Source organism: Cydia pomonella, chromosome 18 (assembly GCF_033807575.1).
Source record: "Cydia pomonella isolate Wapato2018A chromosome 18, ilCydPomo1, whole genome shotgun sequence".
Taxonomy (NCBI): Eukaryota; Metazoa; Arthropoda; class Insecta; order Lepidoptera; family Tortricidae; genus Cydia; species Cydia pomonella.
The window spans coordinates 16,649,232-16,670,715 of NC_084720.1; the positions used below are offsets into that span (position 1 = coordinate 16,649,232).

Genomic DNA, 21,484 nt, shown 5'->3' on the forward strand with positions numbered 1-21,484 from the left:
GAGTCACGAGATGCTATAGGTATCTTCTGTGATTTGTCTAAGGCCTTCGACTGCGTTTGTCATGAAACATTAATCAGGAAACTACACTATTATGGAGTTAGAGGAGCGGCACTGGATTTACTTAAGTCCTACTTAAATGGTAGAATACAAAGGGTCGATGTGAATGGACAGCGATCACCGGGGTCATTGGTCTCTATGGGTGTACCACAGGGGTCAATATTGGGACCTTTCCTGTTCCTTATCTACATAAATGACTTGCCATTCCTTGTAAAGACCCACCATGATATAGTATTGTTTGCAGACGACACTTCACTTATTTTCAAAGTCAAACGACAGCAACAAGCTTACAATGATGTAAACGATGCTATTTCTAAAGTAGTAAATTGGTTCAATGTTAATAATTTATTGTTAAATGAGTATAAGACTAAATGTATTAAGTTTGTCACTAGTAATGTAATGCATGTACAAACAAGTGTCATTGTGAAGGATGAGGAATTGGAATTAGTTGATAGTACAGTTTTTCTTGGTATAACTTTAGATTCTAAACTCCAGTGGGGTCCCCATATTGCTACTCTTTCGAATAGACTGAGTTCTGCAGCTTTTGCAGTAAGCAAAATCCGTCAGTTAACTGATGTCAAAACAGCTCGATTAGTATATTTTAGTTACTTCCATAGCATTATGTCATATGGTATTTTACTATGGGGTGGTGCTTCAGAGATAAATACCATTTTTGTTCTGCAGAAGAGGGCTATTCGAGCAATATATAAATTGAACCATAGAGACTCACTGAGAGATAAATTTAAGGAAATTGACATCATGACAGTGCACTGTCAATACATTTATGAGAATATTCTGTATGTGCATAAAAATATTGCCGATTTTAAGAAAAATTGTGACATTCATAATATTAATACTAGAAATAAACATAAGCTCGCCGTGCCCTTCACTCGGCTCCATAAAATTAAAAAATCATTCATGGGTAATTGTGTTAGATTTTATAATAAACTTCCAAACCATATTACTGAGTTACCAATTAATAAATTTAAGAATCATGTAAAGCGTAAACTTATTTCTAAAGCTTATTATACCACACAAGACTACATGAATGATAAAACAACGTGGGATTAATTGTGATTCGAAATGATTAATTATTTATTATATTTGAATAATGATGATGAAATGGATATTCCAATGCATGTATTTCCTTTGTTGTTTTTATTATATTTATTTGACATTTAGAATTTATTCTAGAAACAATCTAGACTAGTATTTTAAATACATTTTTTTTGTATGACTGTATTTTGTGAAAGTTTTAGTATTAAATTTGATCTATGAATTATATTCATTAGTATTATATATGGAATAATATTTACAACATCAATAAATCGCTCTGATAATTAGATTAAGATAATTATATGTAATACTGTCTTACTATTCATAAGTGCTTGTTGCTAGGCCTACATGAATAAAGTATATTTGAATTGAATTGAATTGAAATACAAATAATGCGTGTCATAAGAGTACAAATATTTAAAGTCGTTACGATATTTACGTTATTAAAAAATTATACGTTATTAACCAGTTAGGTATTGATCATTATTGCTATATCATATTAAATAATGTCAGATAAATGATTCTCATTATAATTTAATTAGAATCTGAATATCAATCACGCAGTTTTATAAACTAGCATTTTCAACGACGTAAATTAATACCAAATGTAATGAATATAGTAATTAGACTAAATTGTAGCCAATTTAAATTCAATTTAAGTTTTGATTGTAAGGCTATTTATTGACAGTAAGTTAGCCCCAGATAAAGGTATGCAATTTAATTGATTGAGAAACAAAACCCCTAATACCAATAAGCATCTGTTTTGTTTTTGAATTTGGAACTTTTTGTTCATAAAATTGGGAACTTAAAGTTCAAAATTGATGGTAGAATATGTACATAATTTTGTAGGCAGGGTCTTAGGAAGCAATTATAATTTGCTAAATTTGAGTGAAGGTTAAAATGAATTTTTACTTTATTTTACCTAGTTTTTGTAAAGTTTAATTTGTCACTTTTTTACATCTATCAATGAGTATATTTAGTCAGTTCAAGTTCAGTAGGCATCAGAAATGCGTTTTTAGGGTTCCGTAGCCAAATGGCAAAAAACGGAACCCTTATAGATTCGTCATGTCCGTCTGTCTGTCCGATTCTGTCACAGCCACTTTTTTCCGAAACTATAAGAGCTGTGCTGTTCAAACTTAGTAAATGGATGTATTCTATGAACCGCATTAAGATTTTCACACAAAAATAGAAAAAAAAACAATAAATTTTGGGGGTTCCCCATACTTAGAACTAAAACTCAAAAAATCTTTTTTCATCAAACCCATACGTGTGGGGTATCTATGGATAGGTCTTCAAAAATGATATTGAGGTTTCTAATATCATTTTTTTCTAAAATGAATAGTTTGCGCGAGAGACACTTCCAAAGTGGTAAAATGTGTGTCCCCCCCCCCCCCCCCGTAACTTCTAAAATAACAGAATGAAAAATCTAAAAAAAATATATGATATAAATTGCCATGTAAACTTCCACCGAAAATTGGTTTGAACGAGATCTAGTAAGTAGTTTTTTTTTAATACGTCATGAAATTAAAAAAAAAAAAATTTTTTAACATACCCATACATGTGGGGTATCTATGGATAGGTCTTCAAAAATGATATTAAGGTTTCTGATATCATTTTTTTCTAAACTGAATAGTTTGCGCGAGAGAACCTCCCACAGTAAAAAAAAGTGTGTGTGTCCCCCCCCCCCCCCTGTAACTTCTAAAATAACAGAATGAAAAATCTAAAAAAAATATATGATATATATTACGATGCAAACTTCTAACGAAAATTGGTTTGAACGAGATCTAGTGAGTAGTTTTTTTTAATACGTCATAAAATTAAAATAAAAATTTTTTTCGTCAAACCCATACGTGTGGGGTATCTATGGATAGGTCTTCAAAAATGATATTTAGGTTCCTAATATAATTTTTTTCTAAAGTGAATAGTTTGCGCGAGAGACACTACCAAAGTGGTAAAATGTGTGTCCAAAGTGGTAAAATGTTGAACGAGATCTAGTAGTTTAAGTAGTTTTTTTTAATACGTCATAAAGGAACCCTTCATGGGCGAGTCCGACTCGCACTTGGCCGCTTTTTTTTTTAAATATATACTACGCCGGTGGCAAACAAGCATACGACCCGCCTGATGGTAAGCGGTTACCGTGCGCGTTGCCAACCCTAACACTCCGCACCCTCGTTGAGCTCTAGCAACCTTACTCACCGGCAGGAACACAACACTATGGGTAGGGTCTAATCTTATTTGGCTGTGGTTTTCTGTAAGGTGGAGGCGTGTAGCACTATTAAGTATAACTATAAAAATATGTTATTCCAGAAAAGTTCAAGGACGTTTTAATTTTTAAATATAATCTTTCGGGTTCCTCGTGAAACGTGTATATGTAATGTACACGCTTGCAACCTTAAGAGGCAACAGGAGTGGTCATTTCTCCATACAAACGTACTCGACTGTTTCCTCCGTGGTTTTTGAAGCTATGATTTTTTCAATACAGATTAATATTATTTTGTTATAATATTGTTTTGTTTTTTAAGGCGCTAGGGCCCTTCAAACATGGCCAAAAACGGCTTAATTGACTATGCCGCAAAGAGAGGCGTGGTATGCAAAACTGGTATCAATTAGCCAAAAAAACTAAACAGTCCGACACAGATAATTTCATTATCATTTAAATTTCTAAATTTCTTACGATTGGTTAAGTTTTGGAGGAGGAAACAGTCGAGCACGAAACCTCGATTTTTGGGATTTTTACGCAGCATTTTTCGCCGATGCTGCAGTTGTCCTTATCGGACAAATTTTAGGGGCGACTCGAATTTTGGCTGCATTGTAGTGTAAAATAAGCAGCTTAATCAATTCACCTCATAGGTATAGTTTTAACACGCGCCGGCTCCTTATTATGCCTTTGAATAAGTCATGGAGTACAATTTTATTATGCACCCTAAGCTTCGTGAATACTTAGGTATACTGTAAGAGGACCTGAGGCTGGGTTCTGTCAAACACGTCGCATCATGCATATCAAGTATGCCTTGTAACTTTATAAAGCCGTTTATTTAGACAGATGGTGTAAATTTGCTCAACTTTGCCTGCTATGACGAAAAAAAGCGATTGTCTATCAAACAGTTGCATAATGGAACAATGCCATATTGGTTTGACATGAGAATCTTTTGGTTTTCGACGATAACTATCGTCCTAGTAAAAATCTATGAATTTTAGTAAGGATCTTGGGAATCTATTGAGGACTGTCCCAAATTTTACGATTCTTTGTTACTGCATTCAATACCAGGGGGTGTGGCCTAGAAACAAATTTGTATGACACTGAACGCATATATGCGTTGTTGGCAGTGAATGTGTTAACACCATAAAAAGTTATCATCGTAAAACAGAAAATTGTTTTGTTATACAAGTATAGCATTACAACTGTGAGCTGTCTACCTATATTTAACTCCTAATAAAGTGGTGCTATTCTCTCATATGTTATGGTACTATATTGTATTGTGAATACCTATGCGTATCGTTGCGGGGAACCTAACCCAACAAAACACTAATAATTTACCACAAAACACAACAAGTATAGCTTTTATCAAACAAAGAGCAACCGGCCGCCCGTATCTCTAGCGAGGACCGATTGACTCACATCAACGACTCTAAAAAGAAAAAAAAAAACAATCATCTCAAATATTATAATAAACTTAATTTTCATGATCTCGTCGAAGTCGTGTCAGAGAAAAGATTCTATTACAAATTACGATTCTATTTATGTTTCAAAATATAGCAGTCCATTAATTTTTTGCCTTGGTTTCGTACAATAGACAACCATTTCGACCTTGGGCGAATTAAAGCACTTTCGTTATTTCTCACATGATGTATGATGCTAAATGTCTGTTCACAGTACAAGTAGAACAGTACGAAATTTAGGCAAAAGTCGCGTGCTCATAACATTAATATATTTAGAATTGTAGAAGCTTTACATATGTAAATCTGATTTGTATATACAAAAGAGAAATCAAAAGCAGTTCAGATTTCCAGTTTTTTTATACACTACGTCGGTGGCAAACAAGCATACGGCCCGCCTGATGGTAAGCAGTCTCCGTAGCCTATGGACGCCTGCAAATCAGATATGTTACATGCGCGTTGCCGAGCCTAACACTCACCTGGTTACCAGGACAATTAAATAATTATTATAGGATAATTTTCCACAGATCTACCCAAGTCCCACAGTTAAGCTCAATAAGGCTTGTGTTCTGGCCGTTCTGGGTACTCGACGTCGATATAGGTACATACATATATGTCGAAGAATACGTAGATTAATGATACTTGATGAACGCCAGCTAAAACAATACAAATCATAAAAATACAAATTATAGGAATATAGCGAGGTTGACTGCGACACTTTCCAATTCCAATCTGACTGACGGTTACTCTCAAGATGCCAGCCTTTTTCGGGCTGTCATCAGAATCAGCCAGGAACCAATCCATTAAAGCAGCTGTTCGGGTCATTCAAATAAGTCACTGTATAGCAGTCAAACACACTCAAGCATAGACTATTTCAACACTTGACATTCCTCAAACGAGACACGGTCTGCGACATATTAAACATTCATAACTCAAGAACAAACATTTGTGATAAACAAACAAACAAATGCCCTTACCAGGATTCGAACCCGAGACCTTATGACCGACTAAGTGGTCGTAATAAAATGTGACTATCCAAATCAAAAGGTCCTTATGGCGGTCGGCGCTTACGTCATTATTAGCGGCGCGCCAATACTAATGCGGTACTACGCGTCATAAGCGCCGACCGCCATAAGGTCCCTTTTGATTTGGACTGTCACAAATCTTATACAAACCTTGTTTACACAAATTGCGTCGCATTTTTGCATGTAGAAAATTGCTACTAGTATACTGTCTAGCTCATTCAGACGAATTTGGCAGCTTCCCATTCCCGCCCACTCTAACTTTTTCACGCCAACTAAGACTTTATTACTAGTAGATAAGCTCCATCAATTATCTGTGTCTTCGCGTGTAAAAACGTCATATTTTTCAGCAAATGATGTTTCTTAAGTTCTTTTGTGTTCTATAATCGCCTTAGTGTCTGCAGGAATGAATTCCTGGGTGGTTAGTAACGCTCTGCGACACGTGGTCGAATGTAAACAGATTCTTGTTTACAACCACAATCGCTATTTATATAACTCTTAATTACCTATAATGGCATGTCACGCAATTACATAGCTCGTTAGATTCGGTAGTCAGTGGCAAGAGTACAGTCGCCATCAGATATATCAGAGCGCCCGAGGTGCTCAAAAATATCGGAACTCGCACTCTAACGCCTCGGAAATAGAGGTGTTTTCAGATATTTGTGAGCACAATGACCGCTCCGATATATCTGATGGCGACTGCAGAATACAATACTCTTTATTGCACACCGCACACAGTTTACAAGACATGTAACAGAAAAATAAACAAAAACAATTAGGTAGAGGTAACACCAGGGCCGGTGCTAGGGGGGGGGGAGCATTATGGGGCAATGCCCTACCTTAAAATCTCATTCATTACCTACCCTACCTTAGAAATACCATCGACTTCGATAATATAGGTATTGCGCCCTACCTGTATTACGGATGCCCTATCTTAAATTCAGCTCTGGCTACGGCCCTGGGTAACAAAACAGAGTTGTATCAAGAATATTTCTCATCTTATCGTTTTCCCGGTTGTAACCAAAAAAAGTCCCGGATCCACTTTGGCAACGTAAATAATGGCCGAGACACTAGATTGATCGAAAGTGATTGCCAACTGATCTTTTGACCTTGAGAAAACTAGGCCTTTTTGGGACTAGTCCAGATTCTTAATGATTTTATCCTTCACCGAAATGCGATTGATATCAAATGACAATTGTAAGATCCAAGAAATTCATTGGTATGATCCCATAAGCTACGATTTGAAAGTGGCACAATTATTGCAATATAATACAAAACAGATACTCTTCATTGCACAACTTTGAAAGAAAATCATACCTAAGTAATTCATAGAGCCAGAAGTAACCCAGGCCTAGCCACTAACGCTTACAGCCAAGCATATATCGAAACTAAAATTAAACCCTGATTACAAATTAGTCGGTACACGTCAGTTTCATACATTGTACCAGGAGAAGTGTCGTCAAGGGCAGAGTGTCCGATCGATAGGGCCTTGTAGTCACCCTGGCATTGACCGAACACTTGACTAGTTCCCATCGGCCGTTAGGGCTGCTATTCGTATCGTATCCATCCAGGCTTTGTCGTAATAGAAACATACATCAAAACTAAAATTTGACCCTGACTGCACATTTGTGCACGTCAGTGTACATGACCCGGAGAAGTGTCGCCAAGGGCAGAGTGTCCGATCGATAGGGTCTTGTTGTCACCCTGGCATTGACCGAACACCCGACCAGTTCCCGTCGACCGTAGGGCTGCCTTCTGTCCAGGTTTCACCGAATTTGTTCTAGTTTTCAGTCCGTCTACATCATAAAAATCTCTAAAAAATCCGAGGTGTCCGAGAATATTGTTTAAGGTGAAAACGCAATTGAAACTAAACGTGTGAACCTTACTTACGTACTTACTTTTATTGGCAAAGAAGATGGAAGCCCTAAATGTTGTCACTTTTTTCCATACAAACGTTGCCTTAAATACAACTTTAAATATACGTGTTATTTATGATAAATAATTCAAACGTCAGAATTACAAATGTCTGGATGGACACTATGGACAGGCTTATTATTCATGAATATTTAATTTGAAAATTTTCCATGATGCTTTATAATATTTTTGATGCTATAAAATAAACGTACAATCGAATAATTCAGAAACTTCTTCGAAAAATATTGTCAAATAAAAGTTTGGATGTTATTGTTTTTTTGACAATCTGAAGTTATATTGCTATGAATTATCCATAGCAAAACTACAAACGTAACAAGTATCTTAACAAATATCGAATAGTAGTTAAAAACTGTTTTATATTCTAAATGAAATATCAATTGTAAACAGTGTAATCAATGCCGCAATGGCGGTCGTAACATACGATTCCTGGGCACATCATAGAGACCTTATAATACGTGTGTAGATAATTAGGCATTAAAACAGTCCTGTGATGTTCTAATGAAACTCGCTTTCAACAGTTTCAACTCGTTTCTAAACCCGAACGCGTACTTTAATGCCTTTCATTGTGTAGCATCACATAAACTACTATTATGTAGCGTCGTAAAAAAAACCAACACGAACATTTTCATAAGTAACTGTCAGTAAGCTGCACTAGTCTGGACGTAAACATAAAATAAAAATATGCTTCGTATCTTTTTATACTTCATATTTATGATCTCGTTGACGTACGAAGAGTAAACTGAGAACTGCTCCATCCCGGCTCGAGATAATATCAAACTCGTATAAGTTTCTCGGAGTCGCTAGGGAAGTTTAAAAGACTTTTAGTAGTTCCGACCCAAAACTACTTAGGATAACTTAAAACGTTACCTAAATGTGCTTAGGAAACCACTGACCACAGTTCGTGGTTTATCGCTAAACACATTGGGGGAACGTTTGTAAAGTGGAACATATTAAATAAGCTTAGAAGCGATACTATCCAATGCCTATGTGTAACTAAAGGGGCCCACTATGATTACCAGTTCGCCGGACGATATCGGCCTGTCCGTAATTCGCAAAAGCTGTCATTCGCAAATAACTGACAGGCCGATATCGTCCGGCGAACTGCTTATCAGTGGGCGGCGTGGGCGCCTTTAAATAAATGACAGTTGGGTTCTTGTCGCGTGCCGTGCGATAATTGATACACAATCTTATTATAATTTCTATTGACCATGGAAGTAGTGCCCATAGGAAATAGTATGGAACGCTAATTTGTTACTTGCATAGAAAAGGTATGGCGTAGTACATTATAGTTAAACGAAACAAACCTACATAAAGTATACTGAGGGTCTGAAAAGAAAAGTCGATACAAACACAATGTACTTAATGATGACATCCAATGAACCAATGAACATTTTATCGAAGCATATTTTTTTGAGAGAACTCACCCGTAATTTCACTTGACTATCTAGTTTCAAATTTTAAAAGATTTTGTCAATTTGAAAGAAAAGGTCAGTGGTTGCTTGACAAATGCCGTGTTTGTTGCCGGTCCCATATTGGGATACCCTCCTACAATTTAGGAGGGATTTAAATCTTCTCGGCTCAGTGTAGGGTTAGACCCGACGTAGCTTTATTTGAGTTCATAAGCTCATTGTAATATGCCTACTTGGAAAATAAACTATCTTTAACTTTAAATGTTTGTACATGCTCTGTAGCAGAATTTTCAAAATCAAAATGATACATTTTTAATTGTATAATGTCTCCTCGTGTAAATATTTCTACGCATGCCGGCAGATTATGCTTACGTAATACCTTTTATTAACCAACATTTTACCATATTCTTACATTATGTAAACTGTTCAATATAAATTTTAAAATCACCTTTCAGTCCAGCTTCTGAAATGTACATAATAAAGAAAGAATGAAAGCTATTCACTAAACCAACTGATCTATTGTAAAATGCCAACCAAATGATTTCCAAGCGTATCTTTTCAATAGAATGCCTTTAGCTTTCATAAACGGTTGAACAGAAAGTCCGCTATTTGCAATGCGATGATCTTATACAATGCTGCCGGTCACTGCCGGCGATCTGACTCAGAGCACTTTGCATTGTATATGATAAAAATTTCATGGAGTCAATTTATATAAAATAACTTTACCTAAAATATGAAGATTAAAGGGTTGTAAACTGTAATAGATGTCATATACTAAAGAAAATGTGACCAATTCCACCGATGGCTGAGGCTGGAATCGAACCCGCATCTTCAGCTTACGCGGCTAACGTCCTGACCACTAGACCACCCGGTCACAGCGGTACCCTTCCCAAATTCTCTAGTATATACTATTTTAGAAAAGCTAAATAGGCGCATTTAACCGACTTCAGTATACGCAGCTAAAGACGCCGGTTTGAGTCCCCAGCGTTCATATCTATTCAAACTATTTAACAGGAACTCCGCTGTTTGCAATGCGTTGACCTAAAGGGGCGCACTGATTACCAGTTCGCCGGACGATATCGGCCGGTCAATTATTCGCGATTTTCAGCTTTTGCGAATAACTGACAGGCCGATATCTACCCCCTTTAGACATTGCTTCCGGTCACTGCCAGCCTTACTCAGAATACTTTTTATTCTATATGATATAAAAGTAATGGGAGTAAATATACCTATAACCTAACAATTCAAGTCAGTTGTGAAACGACAGCTTTTACAAAAAGCTTATTATACTGTTAAGGAATTCTCAGAAGATAAGGATGCATTTATGTTAAAATAGAATATATATATAATTATAAGATGACATGTAAAAGTGCTAGCTTTAGCCTATTTACAGGATAAACGTTTTGATTGATTGATTGAACATGAAGTTATTTTAGAGGGTTGTCATCTCACTCTTTTTCTGCTAGAATTAGAATCGTGTTGAGAGATCTGGAGTAGAATAACATTTAAAATTCTAAATTAGAAAAAAAGTGTAGATTACAACATTAAATTAAATGGCCCATCTTCAATAGTATGATACTTTATCCTTCAAGTACACTTCCTGCTTTCCCTTTTCAACGCTGGTAAGCATTCGCTCAGCTGCTTACTAAATTGTGAATATTCGTCATGCACGAACGCAACCAGTGAACGCACCTTTGTATTCACGCAAACTCTTCCAAGTATCAAGGCGACTTCAAAGTCACAGCCAGTGAACCTTAACATTTACTTGGTACTCATAACGCATTCAGTGGTTACTTTACTTACACTGGAGGTTGGTGACCCCTGACTATGCTTTGAGGGATATAATACTAATACTATGGAGAAGCTAGTGTTACTTGAAATTAAAGTCAAATATGTATTAGTCACTTAAAAGGGTCAATATTTAACGTTGGCACGTTTTTGAAGTAGTGATTGATTAGATTAGATTTTAATGGCGAATCCGGATATCTGATACAAATAATATAGGATCACACACACCATGCATATATATTGTAAACTATATGACTAAATGACTAACAACGAAGGCAATAATTACCGACAAAAGACAAATCGTACACCAATTTTCTATTTCATTCCTCTTTGAGCGTTTTATGTTTATGTAATTTATAACCAGTATCCTTACCACGAGTTTGGATAGGATAAGGAATGAGTATATAAGAGGAAGCCTGAAAGTTGCACCCATAATAGATAAAGTAAGAGCGAATCGCCTAGCGTGGTATGGGCATGTGATGCGGAGGGATGAAAGTCATGTGACGAGAAAGGTATTACGAATGAATGTGGAGGGATGGAACGGGAGAGGAAAACCTAGGAAAAGGTGGATGGATTGTGTGAGAGATGACATGAAACGAACGCGAGTGAATGATGAGATGACGGGTGACAGAAAGATATGGAAGAAAAAGACATGCTGCGCCGACCCCAAATGAATGGGATAAGGGCAAGCGAATGATGATGATCCTTTTGTTGATGAACCACGAGTTTGGCACTTTTTTTTACTACGTCGTTGGCAAACAAGCATACGGCCCGCCTGATGGTAAGCAGTCTCCGTAGCCTATGTACGCCTGCAACTCCAGAGCAGTTACATGCGCGTTGCCGACCCTAACACTCCGCACCCTCGTTGAGCTCTGGCAACCTTACTCACCGGCAGGAACACAACACTATGAGTAACACTGACATATTCGCTAGCGACTGCGTAAACTAACTCACAATGCATCTTCCTCGTACTGACATTGGTGCAAGCGAGATGTACTGCGTTTGAGTTAACGCGGCGTTTAAGGCCGCGTAAAACCATGGTTAGGGTATAGATTCAGATGAGGTTTTCTATGATACATTTATTCTAATGGCCGATACAGGGGGACTGGAACCCGGCTGCAATTTAAATGGGAACTGCATGTCAGCGGCAACGTTGGCGTGCAATTCCCATACAAGTAGCAGTCGGGTTGCAGTCCGACTGTATCGGCCCTAAGACTTTAGCGTACCAACAGAGATAACAGGCCATTCGTATTTAAACCCTATTGCAATGGTACATAAGAATTATCAATGCTCACTTTACTACGTTGTTAGTATTCAGTGCTTCCATCCATAACACAAACATCCGTCGGTCACTCCGAGTCTCTATTGATTTCGCGATTACTATCTACCGATACCATCTCTTTGATCTAAGGGTCTTTGTTTGAAACCCTTCATATTATAGCAGCAACATCATACGTGGACTTTATATATTTGCAATAAGGGTTAGGTTCAGTTAACAGCGTGGACGGTCGTCAGCGTTTGTGTATTTTCTATCGCCTTCCTTGGATGGTTTTTATTATAATTCAAAGGAATTCTTGAGGAGCAAGTCTCAAGGAATCCTTTGAAGATATTGCTGTTGCTATGTGATACGAGAATAATCGCAGGCATTCGAAGTGGGCAGTTAAAGGTTTTGTGCCTCATAGTGACGTATTGTAGTGAAAGTGGTCTCAATTGTAGTGCGGAATAATGCTTTCAAATTGCTTTGATAATTAAAAATGTTGTGGGTTGAGTTTAAAGAAAGGGACGACAGTATAAACTTTTGAAATAAACATGCATTATGCTACGAAAATTATTATGTAGAAAAACATCTCGTCGACTTTAATGGTTGAATTAAGATTTCGTATACCAGACTATAATTGCGTACTTTTCATTTATGGGCTCCCATCTCAAATATAATATTCATTTCGATACGCTGTAGTCAACTATAAAAAAATTACCAATCAATCAATAAAAAGGCTAAACGGGCGACGAATAGTCGCAAGTTTTTGTCTTTTGTACTACATTTTTGTTTACTGAGATACTTACCAATTTTCATAAGTTATGTAGGTTTTATAGTAAAAAAGTTATTATTATAGATAACTCGTAGAAAAAGTATGGTATATAATAGTGATACAAAAGCTCTCCATTATATCACGCATGTATAAAATAGTATTTTGATTTGGGTAATTGACATAAGTCACGAACTTCCTTTAAAATTCTAACGAAAATTTCGCATTTTGGCGTTTGTACTCGTATAATAAAATAAATCAAGTAGGTAATAAGTAGGTACTACTGATATATTTGAAAATGTATAATAATAATATAATTTAGTTAATTATTGTTCGGCTAGTTCATTCATAATCAGTTTTCATGTCAGTTGATTTCCGTAAGTCAGTGACAACTATTTCAGCGGTGAGAACCAACCATTACCAAGTGAAAGTACCTTTACCGATACGCCTGAACGGATTACATGGTCTGAAAAGTAAAAAAAAAATATATAATTACTATTCTTTATGCAAGTCCATTCGGTTTTCAACCAACTTATTATTTGTATAAGTTTACTTCAAAGCAACTATACTTTTTAATTTATCATGCTCTGTGTGTAATTTATCATGCATAAAAGTGGGTCGTTGTTGTTCTAAAAAGTGAGCAGAAAATGATACTTTTCTGCTCTAGAGCACTGCGCTTTCTAAGTACGTTTTGTTTCTTTTTTTACGATATGTAATTAAATTTTGGTTTAAATGAATTTGTTGTACAATTTCCATTCTGATAATTAACTCCCCATTCCACCAATAACGACATTTTTATATAACTTGTTAATTAAATGTTGTTATGTATTTTTCATGTCACTACATGATGTTACTATAAATGTTGTATTGACTTGTAAAAGAGCCCTTGAGGCCTACTTGCAGAATAAATTTTTGAATTTTGAATTGAAAGTACCCGCATGAAATACTACTGAAGTTTATACTTGTCTTGATTTTATTAATGCACATGTATTTTACTTATTATACATACTATTACATACTTAATGAAACTACTTAATATAACCTTATGTTCCTACTAATCACTTAGCTACCATACGATTAAGTAAAACAGTATTCTTGCAACCTCCTTATTAGTATAAGTAATATATAGGTACACAACATTAGCTTAAACAAAAACCATATTTCCAAAAGTTTCACAATATTAACGATTCAAAAACTTGAATATTACTCCTTATTTTACTTCTAAAACATGCGTAATAAGTACCTTTCAGGGATCATAAGTACAAATTAGTTATACCGGGCGTTCCTAAGACTACGGGACATTGAGGGAAAATACCTTAAATATCGTAGATAGAATATTCTGCTGAAAGAAGACTTTATGTTATTTTTAAAGGTCAGTAATTCTGCATTTAAAGGTTTTCTAAGAATTACTTGCTTCGCCTGGGAATCGAACCGACTTAAATGTGAAAAAAAAAACACCCCTATTTTTATGATGCCAATCGAAAGAATGGACAAAAAATAATAATTCTTCTTAAGTAACATAGTATTTCAAAAGAAAGGAACAACGTAAAATGTTTAAATCAAATTTCAAGAAAATTATTAAGTCGGTTCGATTCCCAGACGAAACAAGTAATTCTTAGAAAATCTTTAAATGCAGAATTACTGACTTTTAAAAATAACTTAAAGTCTTCTTTCAGCAAAATATCCTATCTACGATATTTAAGGTACTTTCCATTGATTAACTAACACAAACGAGACTTAATCGCGTATTAAGTTTTAAATTTACCTCCGTCGTCGTCGTCGTTTTATTTGTCCTCTCCAAGACCACGGGGCCAAAGCCGTCCTCGAAACGTCGGAGGTAAATTTAAAACTTAATACGCGATTAAGTCCCGTTTGTGTTAGTTAATAATGTCTAAAAATCGTGAAAGTGTAAATCAGTGTTTTCCCTTGATGTCCCATAGTCTTGGGACGCCCTGTATAAATCCCTGCTTAACTTACCCCAACCTAATGTAGGTCGAGATCAATGTGCTCACAACGCTTTCCTTTGTTTCTGGACCCTGCACTGCGACAAATCTTATGTCACTACATTTCGTTTACTATGGCTCCAAACGGTCTCCGTAGCCCAGTTGGTAGTGACCCTGCCTACAAAGCTAGAGGTCCCAGGTTCGAATCCCGGTAAGGGCAATTATTTACTTGAGCGTTGATGGAATCTAAAATGGACTCGGCTATTGGGTGAAAGCGATGGACTTAGTATTTGTATTATTACATATATCGTTGTCAGAGGATCCACAACACAAGCCTTTTTGAGCCTTAATATGGGCCTATATAATGTTGATTTGTGTAAGATTGTCCCATAATTACCTAACTGCGCCTGAGGAGGGTAATGTTTTGTTATTAATTTATTTTATTTATTTATGCTCTCCAATTTTGTGGTCAATAAAGGTAAAATGAACTTTAATGCGAGTAAAATAAAGGTTATATTTGTAATCAACGGAAACATGTTTTGAACAACAGATTTATTGCGTTTGTTCGTCTAAATCTTTTTTCTTGGCAGTAATACCCTGTTGCAGCGTAAGTAATGGCGAAAACGCAATTCGTTATATTAATTGCATATTTCGTTTTGTTTGTGTTTGTGTTCCAATTTTCATAATATATTGTCATTATCTGTCGAAGTTGTACCATTTAGCCGTTTCTCAATGGCGCTCTTTACATAAAGATGTTTTTTTTTTCATTCACAACTGATTATCTTTAAAAACATCGTAAGTATGTGACATTTGATATTATAGGAATTTATTTCGTATATGTCGTAGGTACGGAACCTTCTTTTTTGCGTAGATCCCACACACATTTGATAGTTAATTTTTATGAAACTAGGTAATTAGTAATTACGTAGTACCTATGGAATGTAGCTATTAATGAAGCTAAAATACATAAGAAGGCAAGATATATTTACAACATCTAGTAGGTATTAGGAGCAAGCAAGGTAAAACGGGCTATTAAATCGTCATTAGGCATCTACGAAGAAAGAAGCAAGGTAATAATACGCCATTAGAGCATACGTTTAGAATGTCTTCTGTTAGATAATAAAACTTGACGTAACTATATTTTTTACAGAACCCTAAAAACTTTTAATTGAAAGCCTAAAGTCCCTGTTATAAAAACAAAAGTAAAGCCGAATCGCCTAAAATGAATCGGCTATCGTAAATAAGCCGAAAGTTTCAGGTTTCTGATAAACGGCTGAAAAATACAACGCAATAGATCACCATAAATGGCTGTAAATATTTACAGTACGAGCGTAAACTGAATATTGAGAGTACAGTTACAAATTTTCCAAGCAAAATTGAACCATGTGAGTTAGGATAGAGAGCAACAAACTCAATAACTGTGTCTCGCTTACCATAATATATTATAGTTTAATTTAAATAGTCTAATTTTATTGTGCATACCTATGAAATTTTTTTTCTAGAATAAAACATTTCATTCATTCATATTACGTCGTTGGCATATAGTCAAATGACATAGAACTCAATCGGGAAAAACAGGCTATACAGGAGCCTTTAGTATGAATTTTTTGAATATGTTTTACGCATCAGACCCTAATCTATTAAAAAAAATCCCTTGTTTCTTTTGTGGAGAGGCGGTTTAGGCGCGTGCCAAAACAACGATGTCGTTACGGTAACGATTGGTCGCCCCGCCCAGGTAGCAGAATGAGCTGTTACATGCATTTGAACCATATAAATAGGACGGTAAAATTGCTTTTTAAACTAGATTGTTTCCGTTCAGTCAGTAGTGGTAGCATTGGTAGCCTCTGCATAAAAGAAACAAAGGCTTTTAACAGATTACAGGGTCTGAGGCGTAAAAAGTATCTGAGAAAATTCATACTATAGGCCCCCTGTTTTTCCCGATCAAGCTCTACGTCAATTGACTATATGCCAATTTAATATGATAAGCGAGACTACAGTTATTGAGTTGATAGACATGATCGTTAATGGAAAATGTCAATCCATATTTAAATAATGTATGGAAATAGACATGTGATCCCAATATATTTTTATTTTTCGTTTGGTGTTTTTCGATGTACAATTGTCATCTTGGCTAGGTAAGAGCTAAACCCTTTTATACGAAAAATCTATACACACGGGGCGGAGCGAAAGAGCTAGGTTGTGATCTAGTTTTTCAGGTTGATTTGCGAGCTATCCGGTTTTTCCGATTTTATTCCGGTTTGCGCCCTGTGTCGAGTTATAGGTCCGGATATTGCTCGTTTACGATTGATCACTTTTGAAAATGGCATCTGTAGTTAGCTGTACCATCAGCCGTAAGCGTGCATGGCGACTTTATCAATGAATTCATTCATAATTTCTCCATGCAAATTTCGCAGATCACTGTACCTGCTAGTTAATACAGACGTTATTTTGAAACTTGACACAGGGCCGGTGACCTAGCGGTAAGAGCGTGCGACTTGCAATCCGGAGGTCGTGGGTTCGAACCCCGGCTCGTACCAACGAGTTCTTCGGAACTTATCGTTTGATATTTACCAGTCGCTTATCCGTATAAGAAAACATCGTAAGGAAACCGGACCAATCCCAATAAGGCCTAGTTTACCCTTTGGGTTGGAAGGTCAGATGGCAGTGGCTTTCGTAAAAACTAGTGACTACGCCAATTCTAGGGATTAGTTGCCAAGCGGACCCCAGGCTCCCATGAGCCGTGGCAAAAATGCAAATCAGATGTTGCCTCTAAAACTGTTTTAAATCCCCTATCTTGCATAAAAAAAAAACAATATCAAACAAACGAAATTAACTAACAGAATTATGTACTAACATTTGCCAGGGTAAATTCGTAATTTTAATATACTGAATCTCACAGGCTTAAATAAATAAACGTTTCTCATCATTTCCCTTTTTATTTCCCAACGTTTATGTTACTCTCAAAGGTAAATAGCGATTAAGTGAATGTCGTACTCAAAACGAAGCACAGTTGTGTTCCCTTTTCATTGGGACATTTTAGAGTTATTATAGGACACTTAAACATAAATAATTATATTGTAACGTTATTATACAGGATGACCTTAGCCATTGGACAAAACCTGAAATCCCACGTAGGGTTACTTCTCAGGAATGATCTGACGTTAATATTTTTTTAATTAGAACAAATGATAAAAAAAATATTTTTTTCGAACAAAAGTTATTTGCAATAATCGACAACAAAAAGAAACACACTGTGTTAATCTTTGGCAGTGTTTTTGACAATTTGTTCGAAATATTTGATAATGATGACATTTTTCAAAAGTCAGAAGCTTTATTAGTGTCATAAATAAAAAAGATAATCAAAAAGGTCGAAGAACGTTCCATATTATTCTTTTAGGATATTACCTTAGGAGCTACTAACACATACAGGCTGCTCCAAAGTAAAAAATGGTAATTTGTTAATTTCTTCGAAACCGCTACACCGGTTGTTATGATACTTTGTACACTGGTTCTAAATACCCTAATGCATATGTACATTTCGGCTTTGTCCAATGGCTAGGGACATACTGTATATGTATATGGGTATCTAAAGGTTTATTTAGATGGTGCGAGAACCGTAAGCGAGTTAATGTTTGTGCTAACTGTTAAATACAACAATCATCATCTTATTAAGCATTTAATACATAAAAACACGGCAAACAGACAACTTGAATAACTCCTCTATGACGCTGACAATGGGTCTGATAAGCATGGTAGTTCAATCGGTTAGAAAGTTTCGAAAGGTCGGGAATTCTAATTTTTTTAATTTTGAATAGCTGAATAGTTTTCCGATCAGTTGTTACTAAACGCTTGAAAATGTATTCTATATGCCATATATTTATCATATTTTTTGTATTGTTACAGTGCAAGTCGGACTTGCCCGGCAGAGGGCGCGCCTGAGCCGGACTCAGCGCCGCCCGTCGACCTGCCGCGAACGAGAGATGGAGAGATCGACTATGACGGTAAGTAACTTCACACAGTCCCAAATACTAAAGGGTGCCAAGAAGACTGGCGAGTATACCGTCCTGCACCGACTGAGCCTCAGAACAGGTGTATTCCCATTTGCCCGCTCCATGCGACTGCCGCCAACGTCATATCATACATGAGGCGGGGACGGATGGAAATGATTCCGGTCTGTATTCCGTAACATCTGTGCCCTGCGGGGGCTAATGAGAATACATCCCATGAAAGAGTTAGTTACAATTTGACGAGTGGTCAGCAACGTTGATGTGATTGACACTTGCTTGACTAATGAAGGCGGATTTTAGAGCAGTTAAAATTGTGAATTACAGCTTTATAAAATCGGAGCGGGCGATTCCTTTTCGCTTAGTAAGGCGCTTTGCTAGCTTCCTTAAACATTGTGTAGGGTTCTGTATCTCAAACTGCTCAAACATGGAGCCATAATCGATGGCGTTCCTATGGATGAATTTAAAGTTATATGTAAAATTCCCAATCCTTATTAAGAGAGTTGGTAATCTACGTTTATTCCAAACTATTTATTACCAAATATCTAACAGGTATCTCTGATATGCCTCGTTCAATCCCTTTTATCAGATCAGAATTTAATTGAGTTTCGTATAATCAACCGCAAGAGTATACAACTACGCATTTCGTTGTTATTCAACGTCCTTCATTTGCAAATAGCTTTGGAAAACAATGCCGCGAACGATAGGTCAATAAACTAATACCGCGAATTTCAGCTGACGTGTTAATGTTAACGATCAGTTAAGCAACGATCCGTATCACCTTATAGGTCTATAATAGGGTTATAATACGAACGCGAATGTATTATATTAGTCTGGGTATCATTAGGTTATAGCAAGGTCCGGTCTGTGAGTCCTTTTGAGCCCGTGGAAAGGTAGCGCGAGAGCCAAAGTGCTGGTTATGGCTCTTGAGTCAAATCAATTTGTAGACCCCTGGCATATTAGAGTAATTATTAATGGGAAATATTGACCACGATACAATATGGTTGTGTATTTTTTACTTCGACTGCTAATTGAAGCACCCTTCACACAATCAATTGAGAAAATACTTTTAAATCGAAATACAACATAAGAACACATTAAATAATTATTTTTAACCCCTCTAAAATATCCTTTACGGTTGAAAACTTTCAAAAGTACCACCACTAGTACATTTCATTACCAAATTCTGCTTTCGCATGGCTACATAACTTACATTTAACTGGAAAGCAAAAGTTATGGAAACAGTATAAAGTAGACGTCGCGTGTTTGTTATCGAACAGGGCTGGGCTTTACTGCGACACTGTTATGTGCTTAACCTTTTCGACGCCGCGCCGTGTCAAACGCAAAAGATGTTACTTAGACGCCACGCCACCGAAGTGTCAAAACTGAAACTGAACTTTATGCATAGGCACGTAGGTCTATGTTGCTCTGTGATCTGTGACGGATTAAGTCATTGGCGTTGGACCTGAGGTTCGGATATATCCGTCGTTGGCATCGGAAAGGTTAAATCACTACCTATTCTGACTTTATAGAGAAGAAAGTCTTAGCCACGTTAGCAGCGCCATCATGAGAATGTTCGAGGATACGTTTACTTTGTAGAATGCTTTTCTCCATCGGCAGTAGACAGCCGGTGACGGAGCGCTTTATTAATCAATCAAATTTGAACCTTAATTTATTTATTTAAAGTTATAATTCCAACTGTAAATTCGGAACCCCAAAAATGATACTATTTTCTATTCGAGATATGCTTGGCTATTTATCTCCGGCGTAAATTAAATAACCCCCTTATTCATGTGTTAGTCAAAATGACGGATAAGGACAAATAATAATCAAGCGTTTAGGAGAAACGTCTTATGTATGTAGTAGGTAAAAAAACCTTAATTTGTGTCAATTCACAAGAAACTTTCCGTTCCATTTGTTGAACAACTTGAACCCTCGCTTACTGAATCTCAATTTCGCTTAAATAGGTAGGTGCTCATCTGTGATATTAATCACAACCACCGGAGATTAGGGTAAACTATGTACATATTTCAAACTATTCACGAATTTGACGTTGTATACCGCAATCAGATATTTACTCGTATTGCATAAATTACCTACTTAAATTAGGTCGAAGAGACACGTCGCTAGAGCGTGTGTGATGGCGTGTGTAAGGCTTCCCGTTCTTACACTTGACTGCTCAGTATTATGTGTATGTCGTTAAGATAGTATCACCATCATACCATTCGTAGACAGCCTACTATGTAGACAAATTCACTTTCATATAACTTTTTCCTACAAAAAGATGTTATGGGTTGCCTTATGATATCCTGGCAAGGGCATGTTTAATAAGAGTTTAAAGATTGTTTAAGCAATTTGTTCCGTGATAATTTAAATACATATCTCTTCAACACTAACTCAAAGCATAACGTAGCAGCAAATCAGTCCCATACAACCACACGACTGTAAGTTTTCCGTCTCATTCACAATTCACAATTTTCACTTTAAAAAAAAAACAAGCGAACATTTTTAACATGTCCTTACACAAAAGCACCGCCATTTTAGCATATCGCAAAGGAAACATAAGCCCGGGATCAACTGTCGGAA

At 36.4% G+C, this 21,484-nt stretch overlaps 1 protein-coding gene across 2 annotated transcripts in view; it reads left to right on the forward strand.

Moving 5' to 3' along the window:
* The window catches only part of LOC133527935 (oxysterol-binding protein-related protein 9), a 124,345-nt gene that overhangs the window by 85,090 nt on the left and 17,771 nt on the right, over window positions 1-21,484 (forward strand). For both annotated transcript variants that reach the window (XM_061865133.1, XM_061865134.1), the window contains exon 9: window positions 18,798-18,895. In XM_061865133.1, the coding sequence (XP_061721117.1) occupies window positions 18,798-18,895 (98 nt within the window). The remainder of the gene's footprint in view (window positions 1-18,797; window positions 18,896-21,484) is intronic.